The sequence below is a fragment of the Lates calcarifer genome, linkage group LG24 (genome assembly GCF_001640805.2).
Source record: "Lates calcarifer isolate ASB-BC8 linkage group LG24, TLL_Latcal_v3, whole genome shotgun sequence".
Classification (NCBI taxonomy): domain Eukaryota; kingdom Metazoa; phylum Chordata; class Actinopteri; family Centropomidae; genus Lates; species Lates calcarifer.
This window is the reverse complement of record NC_066856.1, coordinates 11,244,464-11,263,858: the sequence shown is the minus strand read 5'-3', so window position 1 is coordinate 11,263,858 and position 19,395 is coordinate 11,244,464. Positions and strand designations below refer to the sequence as shown.

Genomic DNA, 19,395 nt, shown 5'->3' with positions numbered 1-19,395 from the left:
CTAGTAATTCCTAATAGATGTTAATAGAATATAATAGAATATGATGCATTACATATCAGATCATCATATCCATCTATCCACCACATCACCTCCGTGGTGCAAATCAGGATCAGGAGCACCTGATCAACACATCAAAACTAATTCAGAGAGTGAATACATCTTTGGTTTAAGCTCCATAAAAATCCTCCTCCTTATGGGAAAATTTCATCAAAACTTAAATTAGGTTTGAAGAGGGGTTTACTGACAGAGCTATTTTTCAAAAATAACAGAAACCCAGAAAGTGAAGTGTTTTTGAGCACCGTGACAGCTGCACACAGAGGTATATTCATAAAAAATGCTTGCTTTGCGTTCCATGTAGATCATGTTCAGGGATTTGTGGGGAGACTGAAAACGCCTGCATGTAAAGGTTGCTGGTCATTTAAGCATGACGTGTTGGGCACCAAGACGTAGGCTGAGGGCACTGCTGCTGGCGCTGCTGTGGGCGTCAGTGCGGTGGTCTCAGTGTTGTTTTTAACACACAGGAACGCAGACATGGGCGTGTGGTGCTGCTTCAGACCGTGGTCTGCGGGAAGGTGAGGGACCAAACATCTTTCTCAGAGTCTAAGTCTAATGCTGTGAGATCTCAGAGTTGGCGCACAGGGCTGGTAAATCACCATGTTCCTCCCTGAGTCTCAAACTGTGCTGAGGTGCGTGAATGAACTCTTTGATAAGCATGAAGTCTGAGAGCGGGGTTTGCACTGGTTGTGGTGGGGAAGGAGGAGGAGGAGTGGGGGTGACTGCAGCTCTTTGTGATGTCAGGTGACCCTGAGCAGAGCTGTGAGTGCACATCTATGACCTCTTGACCCTGAGGGGGTGAGAAGTGAAAGAAAGAGGTTGGTGGGGGTTAAAGATGGAGCTCAGTCTGGGAGGCATGAACAAAGTGGGCCATTTGGCAACCAGAGAAAAAAAATGTCACTCTCACAATGAGTCAAGAACTTAGGAGAAGATCATCTCAATGACAAGGACTTTGAGATATGACGTTTAATTAATGATTACCAGCCTGCAGATCAACCACTCTGGTCTCAAGGGCTCATCCATCATCATGAGACAAATATGTGGACAAAACACTAAGCTGTCAGACATCTGCAATCACAAACTTCCATTTGTTAGATTACAAAGCAAAAAGACTTATAGTAACAGAAATGAAGTTGAAAGTAAGAGAAGAAGAATAAGAAGGTGCATGACAGGGGCCCTGACATGAGAGCATTGTAGAGAACAGAAGAGTCAATATAGTAGATTTGGTGCTCCAACAATCAAGTCAGCTTATATTACTCGGCATGCAATAAGAGCAGTTGTCAAGAGTGTTAGGAATTAGCAGATGATTATACTTTCTATATATGCCAGTGGTTGAAACATTTTTTGGATTGTTACTCCTCAAAAGAAGTTCTGTTTATTTATTGCCAGGTCAACAGACTGATCTTTCAGGCAACAAAAGTTTCCCCAAAAATTTAAATTCATATTTATGTGAGTCTAATGTCTGTATAAATATTTGAGAGTATGCTGGAAAATGGATTTCATTACCAGACGAGAACAAAAACAATATTTAAAGGAATAGTGTGTAACCTATATTTAGTGCACACTGGAGAGACCTGGGAATTTCATTTGCATAATATTTTTTATGACTTTACTTTTTTTAAAATGAAACCCAAATGGACAGGAGAACTGAGCATACAGGTCACCAGAGATAACAGCCAAAGAACATTAAGAATAATATGTACATACCTTGTACAAGTAGGTCTGTGTCAGCAGCATGCCAGGACTTTATTATAGCACTTATCTTGACTGCCTGTTGCACACCACTGCAGCATGAATGAGTGCAAATTAACCACAATGCAGAGATTTTTACTGACTACAACCTGAATTTGAGTATGAATGCCCTCTCTGTACCTTACATTTGAATAAATCTGAACAAAAGACAACAATGTGTTAGACTGACACCACTGTAGATATGAGATGGAGGAGTGTTGGTTTTGGCTTCCATTAACGGATACAGTAAAAGGCTTACATGTCCATAATCAGCGCAAGTTAACACTGTTATCATCACTAGTATTTGAAGTTAAGAGCAAAATAATCTGAAAAGCGGCTCATATCAGTCTGACACTCCTTTTCCAATGGGAAGAACAGAACACTTCCTGGCAGCGCTCAGCAAGGCAGCGGCAGCGCTCAAACCACAAATAATAGAAGTTAATTCCACAGACCAAAGTCATGGGCAATAAAATCTGAGGGTCTGGAAATTTACCTGCACTGGAATGGCTAATATAAAACCATAATTAAGTTGGTCTACCGCAGACGTCATCAAGGGCTCTCAGCTTTCTTTCATACAAGGATGGTGCATGTAGTGTTAGTCTGGGACCCATGCCCGATTCAGGATCTCAAGGACTTTGTCAATAAATAGACCTCTTATGAGGCCTGATCCACAGTTCTTCTTGTGGGATCAGTATTCTAGTCCTGAACAATACTGCTCTCTGGTGGCAGCTAAGTAACAGCACAGAAGAAAACTCTATCATCAGAAAATAACCCTAACAGCCTGTAGTACTACATTTAACCACCAGAGTATACTACATGTCAAGATTTACTTGTGTTTAAGAGCCACGTCCTCATCTCACCTCACAAAACTGACACTAACCTGTAATTGAGACATAAAACAGCTCCATAAAATAAAGACTCCCTCTGGTGCTGATGAACTGGGGCAGTAGTCATCAGTTAAATTCCTCTGCTCTTTTGGTGAACGCGCTCCAACACACTCTGCAGACTGCACTCCAGAATATGCTGAAAACAGGCCTTGGAACAAAATGCATCAGTGTGCTGCAGAATGGAGTTAACTGAATCCCTACTTGTTGAGATGTTAATCCCTAAATCATTATTGTGGTTCTCCCTTAAAATCCTCTCAGAAGACTTTCAAGCTGGTGAAATTAAAGCTGGTTTTAGTGTCAATTGTGCAGCTATTTACCCAGGTGCAAAATGACTGACTGTGCCTAATTCCATATATAAACACTTAACCAGCTTCTCAGGAGCCTGTTCCTGCACTGTGGTGTTGGCTTTCACCTCAAAATGAGTGGAAATTCTGTCTTAATCAAAAATACAGTTTGCATCTTTGTATGTCTTTATGCTGGAGTTTTCACATGAGAAATTGAACCCACATTCAAAGCCCACATTAACTGCTATATGAAAGATGGATTCATATATTCCCCAGAGAAAGATCCTACATCAACAAAAAAACAAACAAACAAACAAACAAACAAAAAAGACAAAAACAAAAATCCAATAGAGAAGCCCTTTGCTGTAGACAGGGCACATTCGCAACATGAGAGCTGCTGCAACTGCAACATATTTTAATCTGTCCTTTTTCCAGTTTTCAGTTCAGTACCAGCATGCGTTGTTAATAATTTTGCCCCGCAAATAGAGACAACATATTAGCGGGTGTTTTAGTGCGGCATCAAAGCCCCATTGCAAGTGTAGGGATTCAGTCTGTTTCAAATGCAACCCTCTCTCATGAATTATATTCTGGAAGATAGAACTTTGTGTGGTCTTTGAAACCTCTAATATTTAAGCCTTTATGTCCTGTCTCCTTGAGAATCCCAGATCAAAACATAACTGTGAACTCTGTCATTTCCTTTCTGTCTCTCTTGCTATCTGTGCTTCACATTCTCTCAAAATAAAGTGTTTTTGATTCGGTGCGTGAGCTCTGCCAGTGAGGAAACTAAAACATTGGGACAGTCTGGGGCAGAGAGAGGTGGTGCAGATCCATCTGTGACTCATCCTGTTTATTAAGTTCACTTTTTGTTTATGTTTTTAATTATGTAATTTTTTTTGTTTGTTTTTGCAGTCTTTTAGATATTCTAACATTGTCTACACTTTGGTTTTGGAGTAAATAGTGCTCTGAAGAACTAGCATGACTCAAATACTTTGACTTTACCTGCATGAACAGGAAATAACTGTTCCAAAAGCAAGAAACAAAAATGATCAATCTAATGATGTCAGTAAAAATGTAATCATCAGTTTAACGTATATAAAAACGAATGTACAGAACATTAAAAAAGTGTCACATTAGGACACGCATACATTTACATATTCTGCATATACTGCAAATTTAACTTGTAAGGGTATCATTAGACACCTGTTCTCTTTCCAAGTTAATGGGAGATTAACTTGCATTGTTTTCCATTTCCATGTACAAGCATGCTCTCCACAGCTCTTTTTTGCTGCCAAATATTAGTGATAATTTAAAGAACTGCAAGATATGCAAGCACCCTATTATCTTACAGATATTAGCAATAAGCTCATTTACAGAAGCTGAGGTTTTATGACTGAAATTCATTACTTCATTAAGCAACTCCTGTGTTTTATTACAAGGAGAAAGAAAGCAATTAAAGTAATTAAAGTAATACAACATAATTCTTTTGCATGGTTAACTATGGCAGTGGCACTCACTCTGTTTTCAGCTTGTGCTCAGCAGTAGCAGGCATGCTTCCAAAGCAGGGGGTTCTAGGTGAGGAACACTTTATTTCCCTCCATTATCTCACTCCATCAATTTCAGTGGAGTGAAATTGAGTGAAAATTTGTTAAATGGAGTGAAACTGCAGTCTGTGCTGCTCTGCTGTCTTTTTTTCTCCCTCATCTTATATTTAATAGATTGTTTTGTGATTTTCTCTTAAGTTATGCTATCTCAGGTTTATGATCTGATTTGCGTGAAGTCTAATTTAAAGGGAATTTACAGGGTAAAAGTCAGTGAGCCCTTTCCTGTCCTGTCCAGGATTCAGTATTGTCAAGCGAACTGGGGATAAGTTAAAAATAATAAGAGAAGTACAATAGTTTTTCCTTCAATTTAAGAGGGGGAAAAGTGTAAAAAAAAAATGTTGTAAAGTAGCAGTTCAGCCAGAGTTGGCATTGGATGATTTTCAGAAGTTTTAACAGGTAGTTAATTTTTTTCGTAGACTGTAGATATGATAATGAAAACTATCTGGTTAAACCTGTAAATTAAAGTTTTACTAAAACCTGTTGCAGCACTTTTATTTTGAAGGCTAAAACCGAAAATTTAGCGCGTATTGCTGCTGCCTTGACTCTGGTCCTCCACATTAAAGGCAGTGGGAGGCAGGATTAGGATGAAGATTTTAGGAGTCACATGGACTCAACTTTATAGCTGGTGTCCAGTTGTTCTGCACTTACGCTCTGTGGGAAACTGCCTCGCGTTGTTGTTTTACTTTCTTTGCTTTTACGTAATTTTAAAGCGTTTTCTTCCAGCATTTCGGCTTTTTTGTACTTGTCGTGGACTTTAAGTGCAAAGACCGGTTCCTCCTCCACTTTCGAACCATGCTGCAAACTTTACACCATCACAACTGAAACCTGTTGTGTGATGCGCGAAACTCCGAACTGCCGAAGAAAATAAAAGTTTGCATTTATTTACTCACAATGACTGAGGAGAGCAGGACTGAGCACAGAGCTGAAAGCGGGAAGGATTTGGAAAAACAGCTCCGGTTACGAGTGTGCGTCCTAAATGAACTTTTAAAGACTGAACGGGATTATGTTGGAACACTAGAGTTTCTCTCGGTGAGTTTTGTGCATCATTTTATGCAGAGATGTCACACAAGTGCACATTTTTCCCAAGGAAATGACACAAAAAAGCACACAAACAAACAAAAACAGCCACCCTGCTTAGTATGCATGGTGCATCAGGCTCCAGAGCAACAACCCGTCCATTGAGTGTTACATGTTAACAATCTGTGCAAACTCCCCTGTATGCAACTGTTACTTTTACTGATGTGAACAGGATGTCAAACCTATGAAGCAACCTTTTGAGCTGTGATACTTTGTGAACCCATCCCTTTGATGGAGATATTAACTTTTTAGAATGCAAGTGTGAAATTGGAAGAACAGTGACAAAAGGGGCATGGGACAGCTTTAGTTCCTGCACAGCCAGTGTGATGATTAATCTTCTTCCCATAGGCTGTTAGTGGTTTGTCTGGCAAAAGCAGATCAGACAGACATTTAAGCCATTTGGCGCACAAGATCATTTTGTCTAACAGAGTCATATGGTGGTAAACAACAGGCAGATAAACCACAAATGTCACCAGAATCAAATATTTTCTGTCACAATCAATGTTCCTCTTAGAAATGACCTGATCTTTATGTTTTTCACCAGTTAAGAATAGTCTAATTGTGGTAAACTTCTTGAGGTTAAAGTGCATCAGCCCAGATTGTTGTTACTACCTCTACAATTATTACAGATCAAATTGAAAACATAAAACTAAAGAAACAAAATTAGCCAGAGTCATTAGAAAAACTTGTATGTTGGCATTTGGATCTCAGCTTACTGTGTCTTTGTCACACCCAGGCGTTTGCAGCATTACTTTTACTCCCCCACTTGCCACACAGCATAGAAAACACAGGAGAGTGCAGTTTGCTGCTGCCTCTGCCAACTTTTGATCAAATTCAGAAGGGAGGGAGTTCTGCCAAGGACGGCACAGGTGGACTCACATGAAAACTGCTGGAGCTGGCGCTCAGCTGGCAGCGCCGTCTCCAGCCGCGCACTGAGCCTAACGCTCGGCTGCTGCAACTCAGGAGTGATGTGCTGTCAGTTTAATGGTATTATGTAAAATGACACCCAACCTCAAAGGCATGATGGAAGTGAAACTCTGGAAATGTTCCCTGTTGTGTTCCCATCTTGTGTTCCATGTTTTCCTATCTTGCATTGTAGTGGTCATCAAGTATTGTAACTGCCTCATTTGACAAAGAAATCTGGCTATTGAGGCTGTTAAAAATGAAAGTACACTAATATGATTTGGTTTTGACTGTGGGTTTTGGATAGCTTGATGGCTTTCACCATATTTTCTCAGCAGTTTCAGCTTCACAGTGCAATGGGAACTTTGCATAAAAGCTAGGTCGAAGGGGCACTGTGTTGTATGTCATTACAAGTGCTATTTCCCAGTCACCCCTCGCACCCCACCCCCATCCACACCACCCAGATGTTTCCAATGGAGGGCAGAGGGACCAGGGCAGGGAGGGGATGGAGCTCCTTTCTTAGAAGTGGCATCACTGGAGAAATGGCGAAGGCGATTACATGAGGGAATGTGTCCTCTGTCCTGGTGGTGGGGGTTTTGGGGAATGCAAGCCACCCCCTCCTCTATCTCCCCGTGGTGCTGGAACTGGGATTCATTTCAGAAGTGACTGATCCTTACAAGGAAACTTTGTTCTGGTTGGGAATGCAGGGATGGGAGCTTTAGATTGAGATCTGACAGATAGAAAGATAGTCACTGTTGGTTTAGCTGCGTGTCATATCTACAGAGGTGGGTGATAAAAAAGACAGAAAGTGAAAGGAAAAGACAAAGCGTCACTATTATCTACTGTCTTATCATCTGGGAGGTCCTGGGGAGCAGTGTGGATGATGCTCAGGATGATCAAAGACATCCCTACTGGGGAGAGGGGTCATATTGAAGACTTTCATCTGATCACACACAAACTCTTGCTGTTGCGCTAGAACCGGTTACGGACCATGCAAGTGTCTGTGTGTCTAGAGGTCAGAACGGAGGACAATCTAGCCCACCCCCGCCCGCCCACCACCCTCTGTGCGACTCCCTGGTGAGATAATCCAGGGGGCTCCCAGCACCAGCAGGGAGAGACGGGATATTGGCTAGAGGGGTGAAAGGGAAAAAGGGTAGAGCAGATCACAGAGGAGATATTGCCAGGCGGGTGAAGGGTAGGGGTGGGGGTGGTCTCTGTAAGTTGCTGGGCTTGGTGCCTTCTCTTGTAAACCATATTTCCTGGAGGAGGAATTCCTCCGAGGCTAGGAAATGCTGGGGAACAATGAGGCTCCGGTCGGTAGCCGAAGTTGAACTGCGGAGCAGAGATTGTTGCTGCTGATCCGTGGGACCCAAACACAATGCACCTCACACATACTTTACTATTAAGGTAGTGGAAAACAACACTGAGAACAAGGATGATTAGAGCAATTTGTCCCAGGACAGTTCAAGCCTATTGTGTGGCTTTACCGAAGCTCTCGTGGGAAAATATGCAGATCGCATCTTAAAGGTGTTGTTACTGGAAATTTGAAAATGGACTTTCTTCATGTTAAAGCGTCACCTTTTACACACCATATGCTAAACTTCCACGGTAGTCTGGTAGTGATAGATAGGCTCTAGGGAAGCTGGCTGAAATATCTCAGGCCTGTCTTACATAATGAACAATTATAGCTGGAGATAGTGGGCGGAGGTGGACACTGGTGTTTATCTTGGACAGCTTCGAGCCAATAAAATGACAGTCATTCTTAGAAATGCCTCAATGAGAGGAACAAGTCAAGACATAATGTAAACAGTCATTCTAATGAGCTCCTTGCATTTCTGCAGTTTTTTTAGCCACACTGTCAGTTGAAATACTTTGCTGAGTCTCTGCCATTGTTCACTGTTGATACAGAGACATTGAAAGCTGTTTGCTCACATGATAAACACTTAGGAGAGAAAATGCAAGAATGAACAATGGAGGAAACCTTTCATGTCCTGGTTCTGGAGGGAGATCTGAGACACAAGTTAACTTAATATAGATTAGCTGCAAAGAGCTTTGCAGTGCATTAAGTGGTCCCTCAGCTGCTGCCTTCCTCTCCCCAACAAAAGCCTGTTGAACTATGAAGCAACCACTGAGTGTAATGTTTAAAACATTTTTAATCCCTTGCATAAATTGAAGTGAAAAAAATGTGGGTTGAAACATTGTAGTAGTGTAGATATTGTCATCCTTGTAAGAAATCTATTCATTATTAAGGGATGAAATTCAAGAAATACTGTACATTGCATCTATAGCATCTGTATTTTTTAAATACAGCCACATACTGATATGATTGCCCTTGTTATATTCCCTTGGCTTTAAGTGTAAAATTTGTTGGTCAACAGACATGTTGGTGGTCACTTAAAGTCAGAGGCCTGTCTCTTCACTGAAAATGGCTGCAGGAAGTGGGAAATCAAGCCTAATGGAGAAAGCAGCTGCTCAAAAGGAGCATTTAGTGTCTCTTAGGAACCCAGGTGTTCAACTGAACCTTGTATCTGTGTGTTTGTATATAGAGGCTCCACATCTCTCTCTCCCCCTCTCTCTCTCTCTTTCTGGATTTGGATTTGTTTACATCTTGGCCAGGACGGTCACGTTGGCCCGGACTGCTGGGCCAAAAACTTTCCCTTTTGGCTTGTAACATATGACCAATGAGCAGTCCTGAAGGAGGTCAGGTTGGAGAAGGTTCATACCCTCTGGACAGGCAGCTGATCACCCCAATAGGTCACGACCTCTTGTTCCTACCCCTTTTCCTGTCTGTTAATCTGTAGACTTCACGCCAACATCCAGCTCCCTCCTGTGTTCCAATGGAAACAGGAACTTAAGATGCTGATGGTCAGTGTGTCCTGATTTGATGAAAACACACAAACAAATATGTGCAAACAATCACCACTCCAGCCTTGTGTGTGTCTGTGTGTCCAGTATCAGACGATATATGGATGCATGTTGTATTCATGCTTAAAAATATGGGTTTACCAGGTTCAAAATAAAATTTAAGATATCACTATTTTTCACTATTCATTTTATTTTTGTGTTAGTACCAGAATCTTGTTAGTATTTTCAGTCTAGATTAACATGCTTGTCATTGACAGATAGCATAAAATTCTGGAGAAGTGTCACATGTTGAGCAGCTTACCAATCATTATTAGTTTTAAGGGTCAGAGGCCAGAAATGTTAAGAGCTGTTGTCTGGATTTGTAGGAGTAGGAGTAGGAGGAGATGCTGGGTCAGAGGGCAAAAGCAAAAGTTGTTTATGTTAGTGTAATCAGACTGACACCACATGATGCAGCCCCTTGTGCATATTCTGCTAAGCTATTTTAAAGAGCGTTTTAAAGTGCCAGATCAGATAAGATAGGGCATATTCAATGAGTGCTCACATGATGCTTGTGAGCTGGGATTGGGTGGTTTTGAGGCTGAGGGGCGAGCACTCAGTGCGGCGAGCCTGCCAACGGCCATTTACTGAGGCTGACATTAGTTTGTCTCTATAATGGGCTGGATTTGGTGATAAGAGATTCTACAGAGAGCTTTGTATTCACGCAGACTGCTGTTTCCAGCCTGATTGCTTTTTTCTTTATTTCTTAATTACTTCTTTTAGTCTTTATTTGGACTTGATGATCACCCCATTGTACTGTTATTTGTTCCACACCTGCCTCCCTTCCTCAGCATCCTTTCAGATACCGCCAGTATCTTTTGCTGCCTCTCATTTTGGATGCAGGGTTGTCATGAAGTGTGTTTTCTACATGAAAGTTTGTTATGATCCCATCAGGCTAGAACTGGACTCATCACAGAGCAGAATCATCTGCAGAAACTTCCTATAGAGGCCAAGTGAAATTCAGATCTGCCTTAACTCTGTCCTTTTCCAGGTGCATAGACTAAACTCTTCTGTGAATACTGTGTTGTTGTTTTTTTTGTTTGTGGAGCAGAAGAAAGAAATGGAAGCAAAGATAGAGAGTTGAGATGTTTTCTCCTTGACTCTTTTTAATTGGATTCGGTCAGTCTCTCCTCTTTGAGAATACAGGCAGTTTCTCTCTTGTGTCTGTCCCCAGTGTGAGGCCCCTGAACTGATTAAGTGGCTCACTTGCATTTCAATTTCACACCACTGCCACTACACAGGGGGCCTGCATTTTATGCCTTGTTTGCTAGGGTCACTTCTCCATTACTTGTGATTTGTCATAGTCTGCATTCCTGATGTGTGTAGTGTAAATGCATTCTCCCTCTGATTGGCCATACTGTTGCTGTTTATTTTGTACCCTTTTAATGTGCAGTACTAATACATGCATTGTGCAGTACATTTGTGCAGAAACCTGTTTACCACCCTATCTTATGTCTTTTAGTCAGGCTGAAGATAAATGATAGTGAGGATTAGCTTGGCGACAGCCTTCTCCTGCAGAGATTTTTGCGTCAACCTTGAGTCCCATATCAATTAAAACACTGAGTGGGATAATCCTTCATCTTCCCATTGAGCAATGCTGCTTTGGGAGCTGTTGTGTTTTGCACGCATTTCAATATTTTATCCATTCATCTTTTGAAAAAAAAAAAAAGATTTAGCAATTTCCTAGATGTACCAAATGTGATTACCATTGGAGAATATTCAGTAACATGCATGCCTACAGAATGACAAGTTGTTGAATTACTAGAAATATTGAATTTTTCAGTGTTCAGTGAGAGATGTAATACTGAAAGCCAGTGCAGTTTGATTTAAAAGGTATTTTCTGAGATTTTTGACCTTTGCTTGGTATTGAACCTCATTCCTTTTGGGTGTTGACCAAAATGTAAACTGAAAGCCTGGAGAGTCTGGAGAGTTTGAACTGTTTTATGTTGTAAGCTGGTCAGCTTAGCTCAGTGATTTTCAAACTTTTTGTGTTCAGGGCACACCAATGGACAAGCCAAAATCTCGAGGCACACCTGTATTCATATCCACACACAAATGCCTCTATAACATGTTATCACTCTTATCACACCGTAAACACTTATTTTCAGTTAATGCCAAATAAAATTTGACAAACAACTGTATTATTCAGGAATATTTATTAACAAAATAATTCAAGAATTCATTTGAAATCATACCAAGCTGAGAAGAGGAGAGATGCACTGAGAATGACAATGAGTATGTACTGTGTGGGGAAAAAAACTCAAACACAACAATTAAGTCTAAGATCATAATGAAAAAAAAAGAAGCACTGAGAATGACAAGACTATGCTATTTCAAGTCTTAGTGCTAAGCTAGGCTAACTGGCTGCTGGCTGTAGGTTTGTATTTACTATGCAGATACAGGGAGTCTTACTGATAATCTCATCTGACTCTGTCTGTGATTTTTTTAATGTTGAGGTATTAAATAAGTATCCCTCTGGTACGGAAAGTCAGGGATTGTGACGGCATTAGTATCAAAACATTTCCACCAACTCTCAGCTCTACCTGTGTGAGTGTGTTGCTGCAGCTACAAGTTGAATATAAATTAGGGAAAAACTTCTTTTCCTATAGTCTAGTCAGGTCTTGCCTAGTCTGTGACTTCATTGATAAGAGTTTGGTTACAGTCGTGTGCAGCCTCTCTCTGTCAGTGTGAAGTCCCTCTAGAGGGGTCTTACACTGGAGAGGGTTCTTTTGCTTTTGTCTCAGAGGCCATTTTTCAAGCAGGATTTCCTTCCTTCCTGGCCCTCCCCATCTTTACATTGTGCTGTGTGTTTCCTGCTCAACACACACACACACACACACACACACACACACTCACGCAGAGTTTTTACCACAGATGCCCACACTTGGCAACATGGGGCTTCATTGCATATGCAACATGGATGCAATGACCCCTGCGTTGAATCTGTCGTGTGGCTTCAGCTCAGGAGGCAGTGGTGGTGCAGTCCCTCTGCCCTTTCAAAGGAGAAGGCTGCCTTTGATTTGGCCAGTGCCAGCTGCCTGGTCACATGGTGCTTACGTGCGACCAGTAAAAAAGTGGAAGGACTCTGGTAGACACTTGTCAGGACGTACATGCAGTGTGAAGGGGTCATCGTCACAAGGGGGCCTGTGTTTTAGCTGGCATGCTCTGCTGCAGGCCAGGGAACACACACACATGCACACATGCCTGTTCAAATCAGTATGCCTGTAGTGTCAGTTTACCACTCTCAAATCAGCTTCACTAATGCCATAATTTTGGATGACGTAGTTGGAAAAAATGACAATATGTTTACAAACCAATTAAACATTGGTATTTTTGCTCATTAGCCCAACTAAATTTATTGCCTTTAATATTAAATTCCCAGTCATGTGGTTTGGTATCATGAAGTGTCCCACAAACTCTGTGCCGCAGCTGTCTCTTCATTTTCAAACCATTTTTCATGAAGTGTCCACTGAAGATGTCTAGACAAGTGTGCGTGTTTCCTCAGTGGTTTAAACTCACACTTTCCGTGTCATTCATGTCTCTGTCCATCCTGCATTTCTGGGCTCAGAATCCATAAACATCCACAGCCGCCCAGCCAGACATGATGGGAAATTCCACTTCACTCTAAATTATTTAATTAAGAACTTGAATAGGATTTGCTATAGAAGCTCTCAGAGTTGGACAAGTGTCTCTCTGTCTGTAAGCATGCTCTGTCTGCAGACATCCTTTTCATGTCTGTCTGCCTTTCTCTTTTTGTTTTATTTTCAGTCTCTGAAACTATTTATCTCTGACTCTAATACTGTGGGCTGAACCCTGTTTGAAGGATAGAAAATGAGTAAGCCTCTGCTTTCCACTTTTAAAGCTTAAATTGGCCTTTACAATAGGAAATCTTATGAAGGAAATCATTTGTGGTTTCATCAGTCAGGGTGACCATTTTCATACACATAATGATTGAATATTAATTAATGTAAAATATTGATTAGAGCAGCTTTAAAGCTACAGTCCATACATTTCCACATATTCATACCAGTTTTTCAGACAGATTATGTAGCACTGAGGTACACTGTAACATTTTTACATGATACTTTTGCTGGTATGAAGTAACAGTGTTTTTGGCCTATCAGCTAAAATGAATGCAAATATATTACTTCGTGTATCACAGTGCTGGCATTGTCAACTAGACAGATCCAAACCAGCAAATCCAATCACGGTTTTTTAAGAAGGAGAGCAACTGCTTTGATTGTTAACAATTTAAATTACAAAATGAAGTCTTATTTCTGATGTTTATTGAAGGTCCACAACATTTTTACTTAGTCATGCCTGTGATATTTGCTCTAGCAGTAAACTACTTTAGAAATAACAACAAAAAGTTAGACTAGACTAGAAAATATATGCAAAAAGTTACTTTATTACTGTAAAATGAGTGACTGTTCAGTCAGACATAGTTTCCATCTTTGCTTATTTGGAAGAGAAAGTGTGCAAAATAATGCTGGGGCCTGTACTGATCTGAAGCAGCCATGTTGGCCTGGTGCCTCCTGCTCTGTCAGTTCACAGACAAAAAGAAGGCACGATGATGAGCAGAACCCTGGCTGGAGGGCGTGTTTGTAAGCATGCTCACAGTTGTGCTTGTTGAGGGGGGGCACAAGAGAAGGGGAGACACTGGCAGGGTAGTCATTCAATTCTCCATCAACAGTGTCCGGTCCTGTCATGTGTGAGAGAGGCTGGCGCTGGAGGTTTCCTTTTTTCTTGCCAGTCCTGTTGAAATAGATGGCAGGGGGTGTGGGGGTGGAGACATCCAGCAGACAATTTGGAAGCCTGAAACGGTGATCAAATGAACTATCTGGGTGTGTGTGACAGTCACGCTTTGGAGTGCGCTACAGTCTTGGAGACTGGTGATTCTGCTTAGTCATCTCCAAGATCAATACAGGATGCTGGTGTGTGGCTCTGATGGGAATTGCCAGCTGTCAGTGGGTGATGGTTTGCTTGGCCGCACATAGAAATTGGGGATGCACGCCGGGCTTGGTCTCTGAAGACTAACGCTCAGCTACTGGAAGCCTGTCATCGCACTGTTTAATATCCAATTTCACAAGTCAAAAGATCTTGCTAATATACTGAAGATGCCCACCATTTACAGCACCATGACAGGTGAAATTGAACAGACCCACAGTCCAACAGATATTCAGTTAGACGGACATGGCCGTGAGCAGCATTTTATGCTTGTGTGCTCATTTCACTCCGGTGTCAACCACGCTCCGAGCTCAGCAGGAGTCTGGTGCAGACATTGGACACAGACATATTCATTAGATAAATTGCTTCATTCCAGCTGTTTTTGAAACTCCTCTGGTGCCGGGGTCAGTGAAAGTACAAGAATAACTTCAAAGAGAAAGATTTTTTTTTTCTTTACCCTTCATAAAAATAGTCAATTCTTGGAAATGCATCAAAGTACATTGCCTGGTTGATCAAAATGTGTTTTTTTTACAAGCCTGATTTTTTTTTCCTGTATTTTTCACAAAACTAGCATTTCCAAAAAACAATAAACTTTCAAATGGGTTTCCAAGAACTATCTCCTGTTGTCTTGAAAGAAGCCTCTTCATCTACAGTATCATATTTATTTTTGGAAGTCTTCTGGTGCTCTGCCTAAATTTTAAAATGACAGCGAACAAGTGCTCCTTAAACAAATGGACTTTTGTTCAGTAGAGGATCCTGTGAAATGAATGCTCACTATGTTCTCTGCTGTTAATTAAAACCAGAGATCCAGCACTGAGCTGTGCAGATGAGCCCTAATAGCTGCTCCCGAGATAGACATATTAACATTCCCAACTGTATTTATACTGTCTGTTTCCTGTGCACACTCCCAGTGGAGAGAAACAGGCCAGTTTGGGAAAAACTAGTCAGAGATGGGAAGCCCAGGGTGATGTCTGGAGGTGTCATCAGGACCTGTTGAAGACAGGAGGGGAGTGGCTCATGAAAGAGAATTACTACAAAGATCCTATTCTCTCTTTTTGGATGTTCCCCAGTGTGCGCTCAATATCAGAGCCTGACTCTATTTGTCTCTTGTCAGTACTTCTTTTGGGGGGAAGTTCAGTTTTTGCTTGCCAGGAATTCAGTGTTTGTGCATAGGTGTGTGTACAGGAGGCCTCTGCGCAGGAGATTTAACCCTGTAATGTTGAATTCCGGTTTAAAAACAGTTCCTTTAACCAGGAAGCACGGTAAAGGTGCCATATCCTCCCTACAGGGTTGCCATGTTAAGAAGGCAAAACAAGGCTTTCTTTTTTCCTCTCTTCCTTTCTCTTTGTACTTCCTCTACATTACTCTTTCTGTTTATTCTGCCTACCTTTTCTCTATCTGTTTCTTCTGCTCTCTCATTTTCTCAGCAGCACACACACACACACAGTCAAATCCTGAGACTCAGGTGTTTCCAGAGCTTGCCTCAGGGTGCCGAGCTGCTGGCGCACCTGTTACCTGCTGTCCTTTAACTGTTATCACAGCGCTTTGCTTTGTACTCTGCCATCCTGGAGGACAGATATGACAAAGAAACTCACATGCACAAACACACACACACTCAAAAAGACTGTGACATTAATGAGCATACCTTCACAGTCTAGTGATTCACTCCAGTGGGCTTTGTCATGTGGAAGCTGTTGTTTGTGTCTCCATCTCCGGCGTTGAATGGCCTTTGTTTCCTATTTTTTATTTGTTAACAAGAGAGGGATTCTTTCATTGATTGCGGGTTGTACATGTGTGTAGTGATATCCCTCTACATTTGCGTCTGTATATAACATAAAGTGGTAAGGAAGTTGTGTGCGTGAACTTTATAGGTTTGTTTGCCATCTCTTCAATTGTGACAACAGAGCAGACCAGTGAATCATTGGTGGACAAAAGAGACAGTTTGTCCAATAGAGTCTGAGAAAGGCCTATTCATTCTTCCTGAGTTTATACTGGGTTTAGTGCCAATGGACTCACATTGGACCTTTTTCAATTGTGAGCAATAGATCCCTCATTACAGCAAAAGCAGTTGAACTTTGGTAACAGAATAAGTTCTTAAAATTGTGCTGACAGATGTGTTGTTGCACTTAAAGTTTTTTCCTTCTTTTACCACTTGTAATTTCAGAGAGAGCAGGATGTTCTACAGTTGAACCAATCGATCTACAGGGACCCAAAATGTCTGTTTTGCATGTAATACATCAAAAGGATCCCATGTTCCTGCCCACTCCTCCGATGGTTTTAACTTGAATGCATAAACAGATGTTCGAGGGTGGCTTTGTACTTGATTCAGACTAATTTCTGCTCCATGGGAGCAGCTAGATAGGTTTTTATTTTTTCTTTCTTTTTTTTCAGTCAGAGCAATTTGCTGCATCGTTTTGCTCTTTTGGATCTGTTTATCGCTCTTTTCCTTTCTGGGTGGGGCTTTGTATTCCCATCGCAGCCCGTCCTGCAGGGTGTGTGGCTGTGTAACGTGATGAACGACATGCACTTTCTTCACCCGCTCGCTTCACATTCACTGCGGCCTTTCTTTGTCACAACTGCTTGGCAAATATACCGCACACACACTTTATTTTGAAGCACAAGAATGTCCATCATTGTCCCTGTGTTATATCACTGTTAGCTGTTTGAGGAAGCAAGTGCTCTCTGTTTTTGCCAAACTCCTCTGGTGTGATTCATCTCTTTCTCTGACACAGAGATAAACATATACAGTACAGGGGGAGTGGCTAGCCTTCCGCTGATTGTATCTTTCCAATCTGGCGGAGAGATGCAGGAGGGGGCAACGCTGCATAATATCCATTCACAAAGTGTCCTGACCTAGGCTGGCACGGCACACACTCTGTTGGCATGGAAACAGCCCTCCAATTTGCCCCTGTGAGACTAAATTCCAGAGGGATGTAGGGTGTAATTTCAACTACCCTACCCTATCATATTTCAGCAAAATGTAGTCAGTGAGAGAGCTGTCACTCATGGGAGATTGAGGCAGTTTTCCACTCTGTCCAAGCGGCTGCTCAGCCATAGCAAGCCAATGATGGAGTGGTGAATGATTTGGCCTGCACGTCTGCTAACTGAACCTGATTTCATTTTCTTGATTTCAATTTTTGCTTGACAGTAAAGGTCAGGTTGTTATCACATTTTTTTGAAGCAGAGCATAACTGCATCAGGTGTTACAGCCATGATTTCCGCACTTCTTTGTCGCCCACAGCATGTGAGCCTGTGTTGATTAATGGCAGGTAGGGCCACATGCGGTGATTGGACCAATCTATTCATCACACCCATCTGCTCTGTGGAATAATGAAAACTTTAATGAGGTTTTAATGTGTAGTACCCCCTCAGCCATCAGAGCGACAATCCAGGTGATTATACCTGGGCCTTAGGGAACAAAATGAGAGTTTTTTTTCCTCCTTGTTTAATGCTGCTGATTCATGATTAAGGATAGAAAAAGCGTCTACTGTATGTCCAACAAGTAGAAAGGAAAACAACAGCCTGTGCTAAATTTCCTTGCAGACGAAATACTTCAGCAGCTACTCATATGCCTTAAATGAGTGATTTATGTGTTCACGTTGGCATGTGTCTAGGTGTCTAGGTGGGAGATTGGATACCATTTTAGAGATGAGTCTAACTTTCCTTGAACTGTCAATGGAAAGAACACTGTAGAAAACAACTGCTGTTATCCCGCTTTTTTTTTTATCATCTTTGTTCTTAGCTCATCACTTTACCTCATCATTTTTCCAAGTATCTTAGAAATATGGCAATGATAAAACAAACTCTATTTGACATTCATAAATTCTTGCAGTGAAACTATGATTTTTCATTTGGTGCTTACTGCACTCAAAATGTCCGTCCATTTCTGGTCACAGAAAGCACTGACACAGATTGCTGACAGCTCCTGTTGAACTTTAAAATGCATTGAAGTCTGCTTGTGATTCAGTAATGGCTGGTGCCCAGACGTGGTGGATTTCTGCTAGAAAGCACACCCAGTCCTTGGGAACAAAATGTGTCCCTCTGGAATTCAACTGGTCATTACAGGGTATGACGGGCGAAGACGGTAACCGCGGTAGAAGATGGTGGGTGTTATTCCACCTAGATTGACTCTAAAAAATTTATCTGATGTCTGAGGAAGACTTGTGGCAGTCTTCAACACTTCAGCCACACTTCTGCATGCATTTGATGTGAAACCGCTGTGAAAATCATCCTTTAAATGCAATTTGTTTCATATTAGTAACTATTATCATAGTCAGATCTGTCAATACTCTCTTTCCCCCAAAGCTCAAAACCACAGAGCAGATGCTCCGCTCTGTGATGCAATCAAGAGACAAATCCTGGACACACTCCACTGACACTGAATTACAATACTGGATTTGGATGACTCATACAATGCTAGATTTAGATACAATAGGTTTACACAAATGGGGGCCTGTGTTAATGTACTGCAGCGCAGTGAGGCACTGTACGAACCTGGAAATGGGCTCATATTCACAGTCACCCAGGGTACTGTTACTGTGTCCGTAAATCCAGTCAAGTCAGTCAGCTTCCCATTCACTGTCCATGGAGCTGTTCCAGGATTAGTCTCTTAACGACATCAACAAGGCGGTCTTGGCTTGCGTCTTCGAAAGAGACATGTTAGTTTCCACAAATCAAGCCTGAACCGTCCACAATTCTAGGAACGACATGGACAGCACCTCAAACGAACCGCTCAGACGTTTTTGTGTGGTTAGAATCTGTTTTCTGTGTGGTAAACTTATCTTAAAAGTACATGAAAGATGTTCTCAATTTTAACCCATCACTTCTGTGAGACAAGAACAAACACTCTCTTATCTTCTGGGTGATAACACAATTTATTATCTCCATCCAATCAGATTTAAAGCCTCTGCACTCCATTATACTGTATGTTTTTTCTTGTGCTGTTTATCTCTGATAAGCATCTGCAGCGTGGCTCCTTATGTTTTGCGGCAGAGCCCCCCGATAGCTGTA

General features: G+C 41.6%; 1 protein-coding gene across 1 annotated transcript in view; it reads left to right on the top strand.

Moving 5' to 3' along the window:
• The first annotated feature begins 5,136 nt into the window (after positions 1–5,136).
• prex2 (phosphatidylinositol-3,4,5-trisphosphate-dependent Rac exchange factor 2) overlaps positions 5,137–19,395 on the top strand; it is an 87,771-nt gene continuing 73,512 nt past the window's right edge. The window contains exon 1 of the mRNA XM_018673650.2: positions 5,137–5,586. Coding sequence (XP_018529166.1) covers positions 5,449–5,586 — 138 coding nt within the window. The 5' untranslated portion in view covers positions 5,137–5,448. The remainder of the gene's footprint in view (positions 5,587–19,395) is intronic.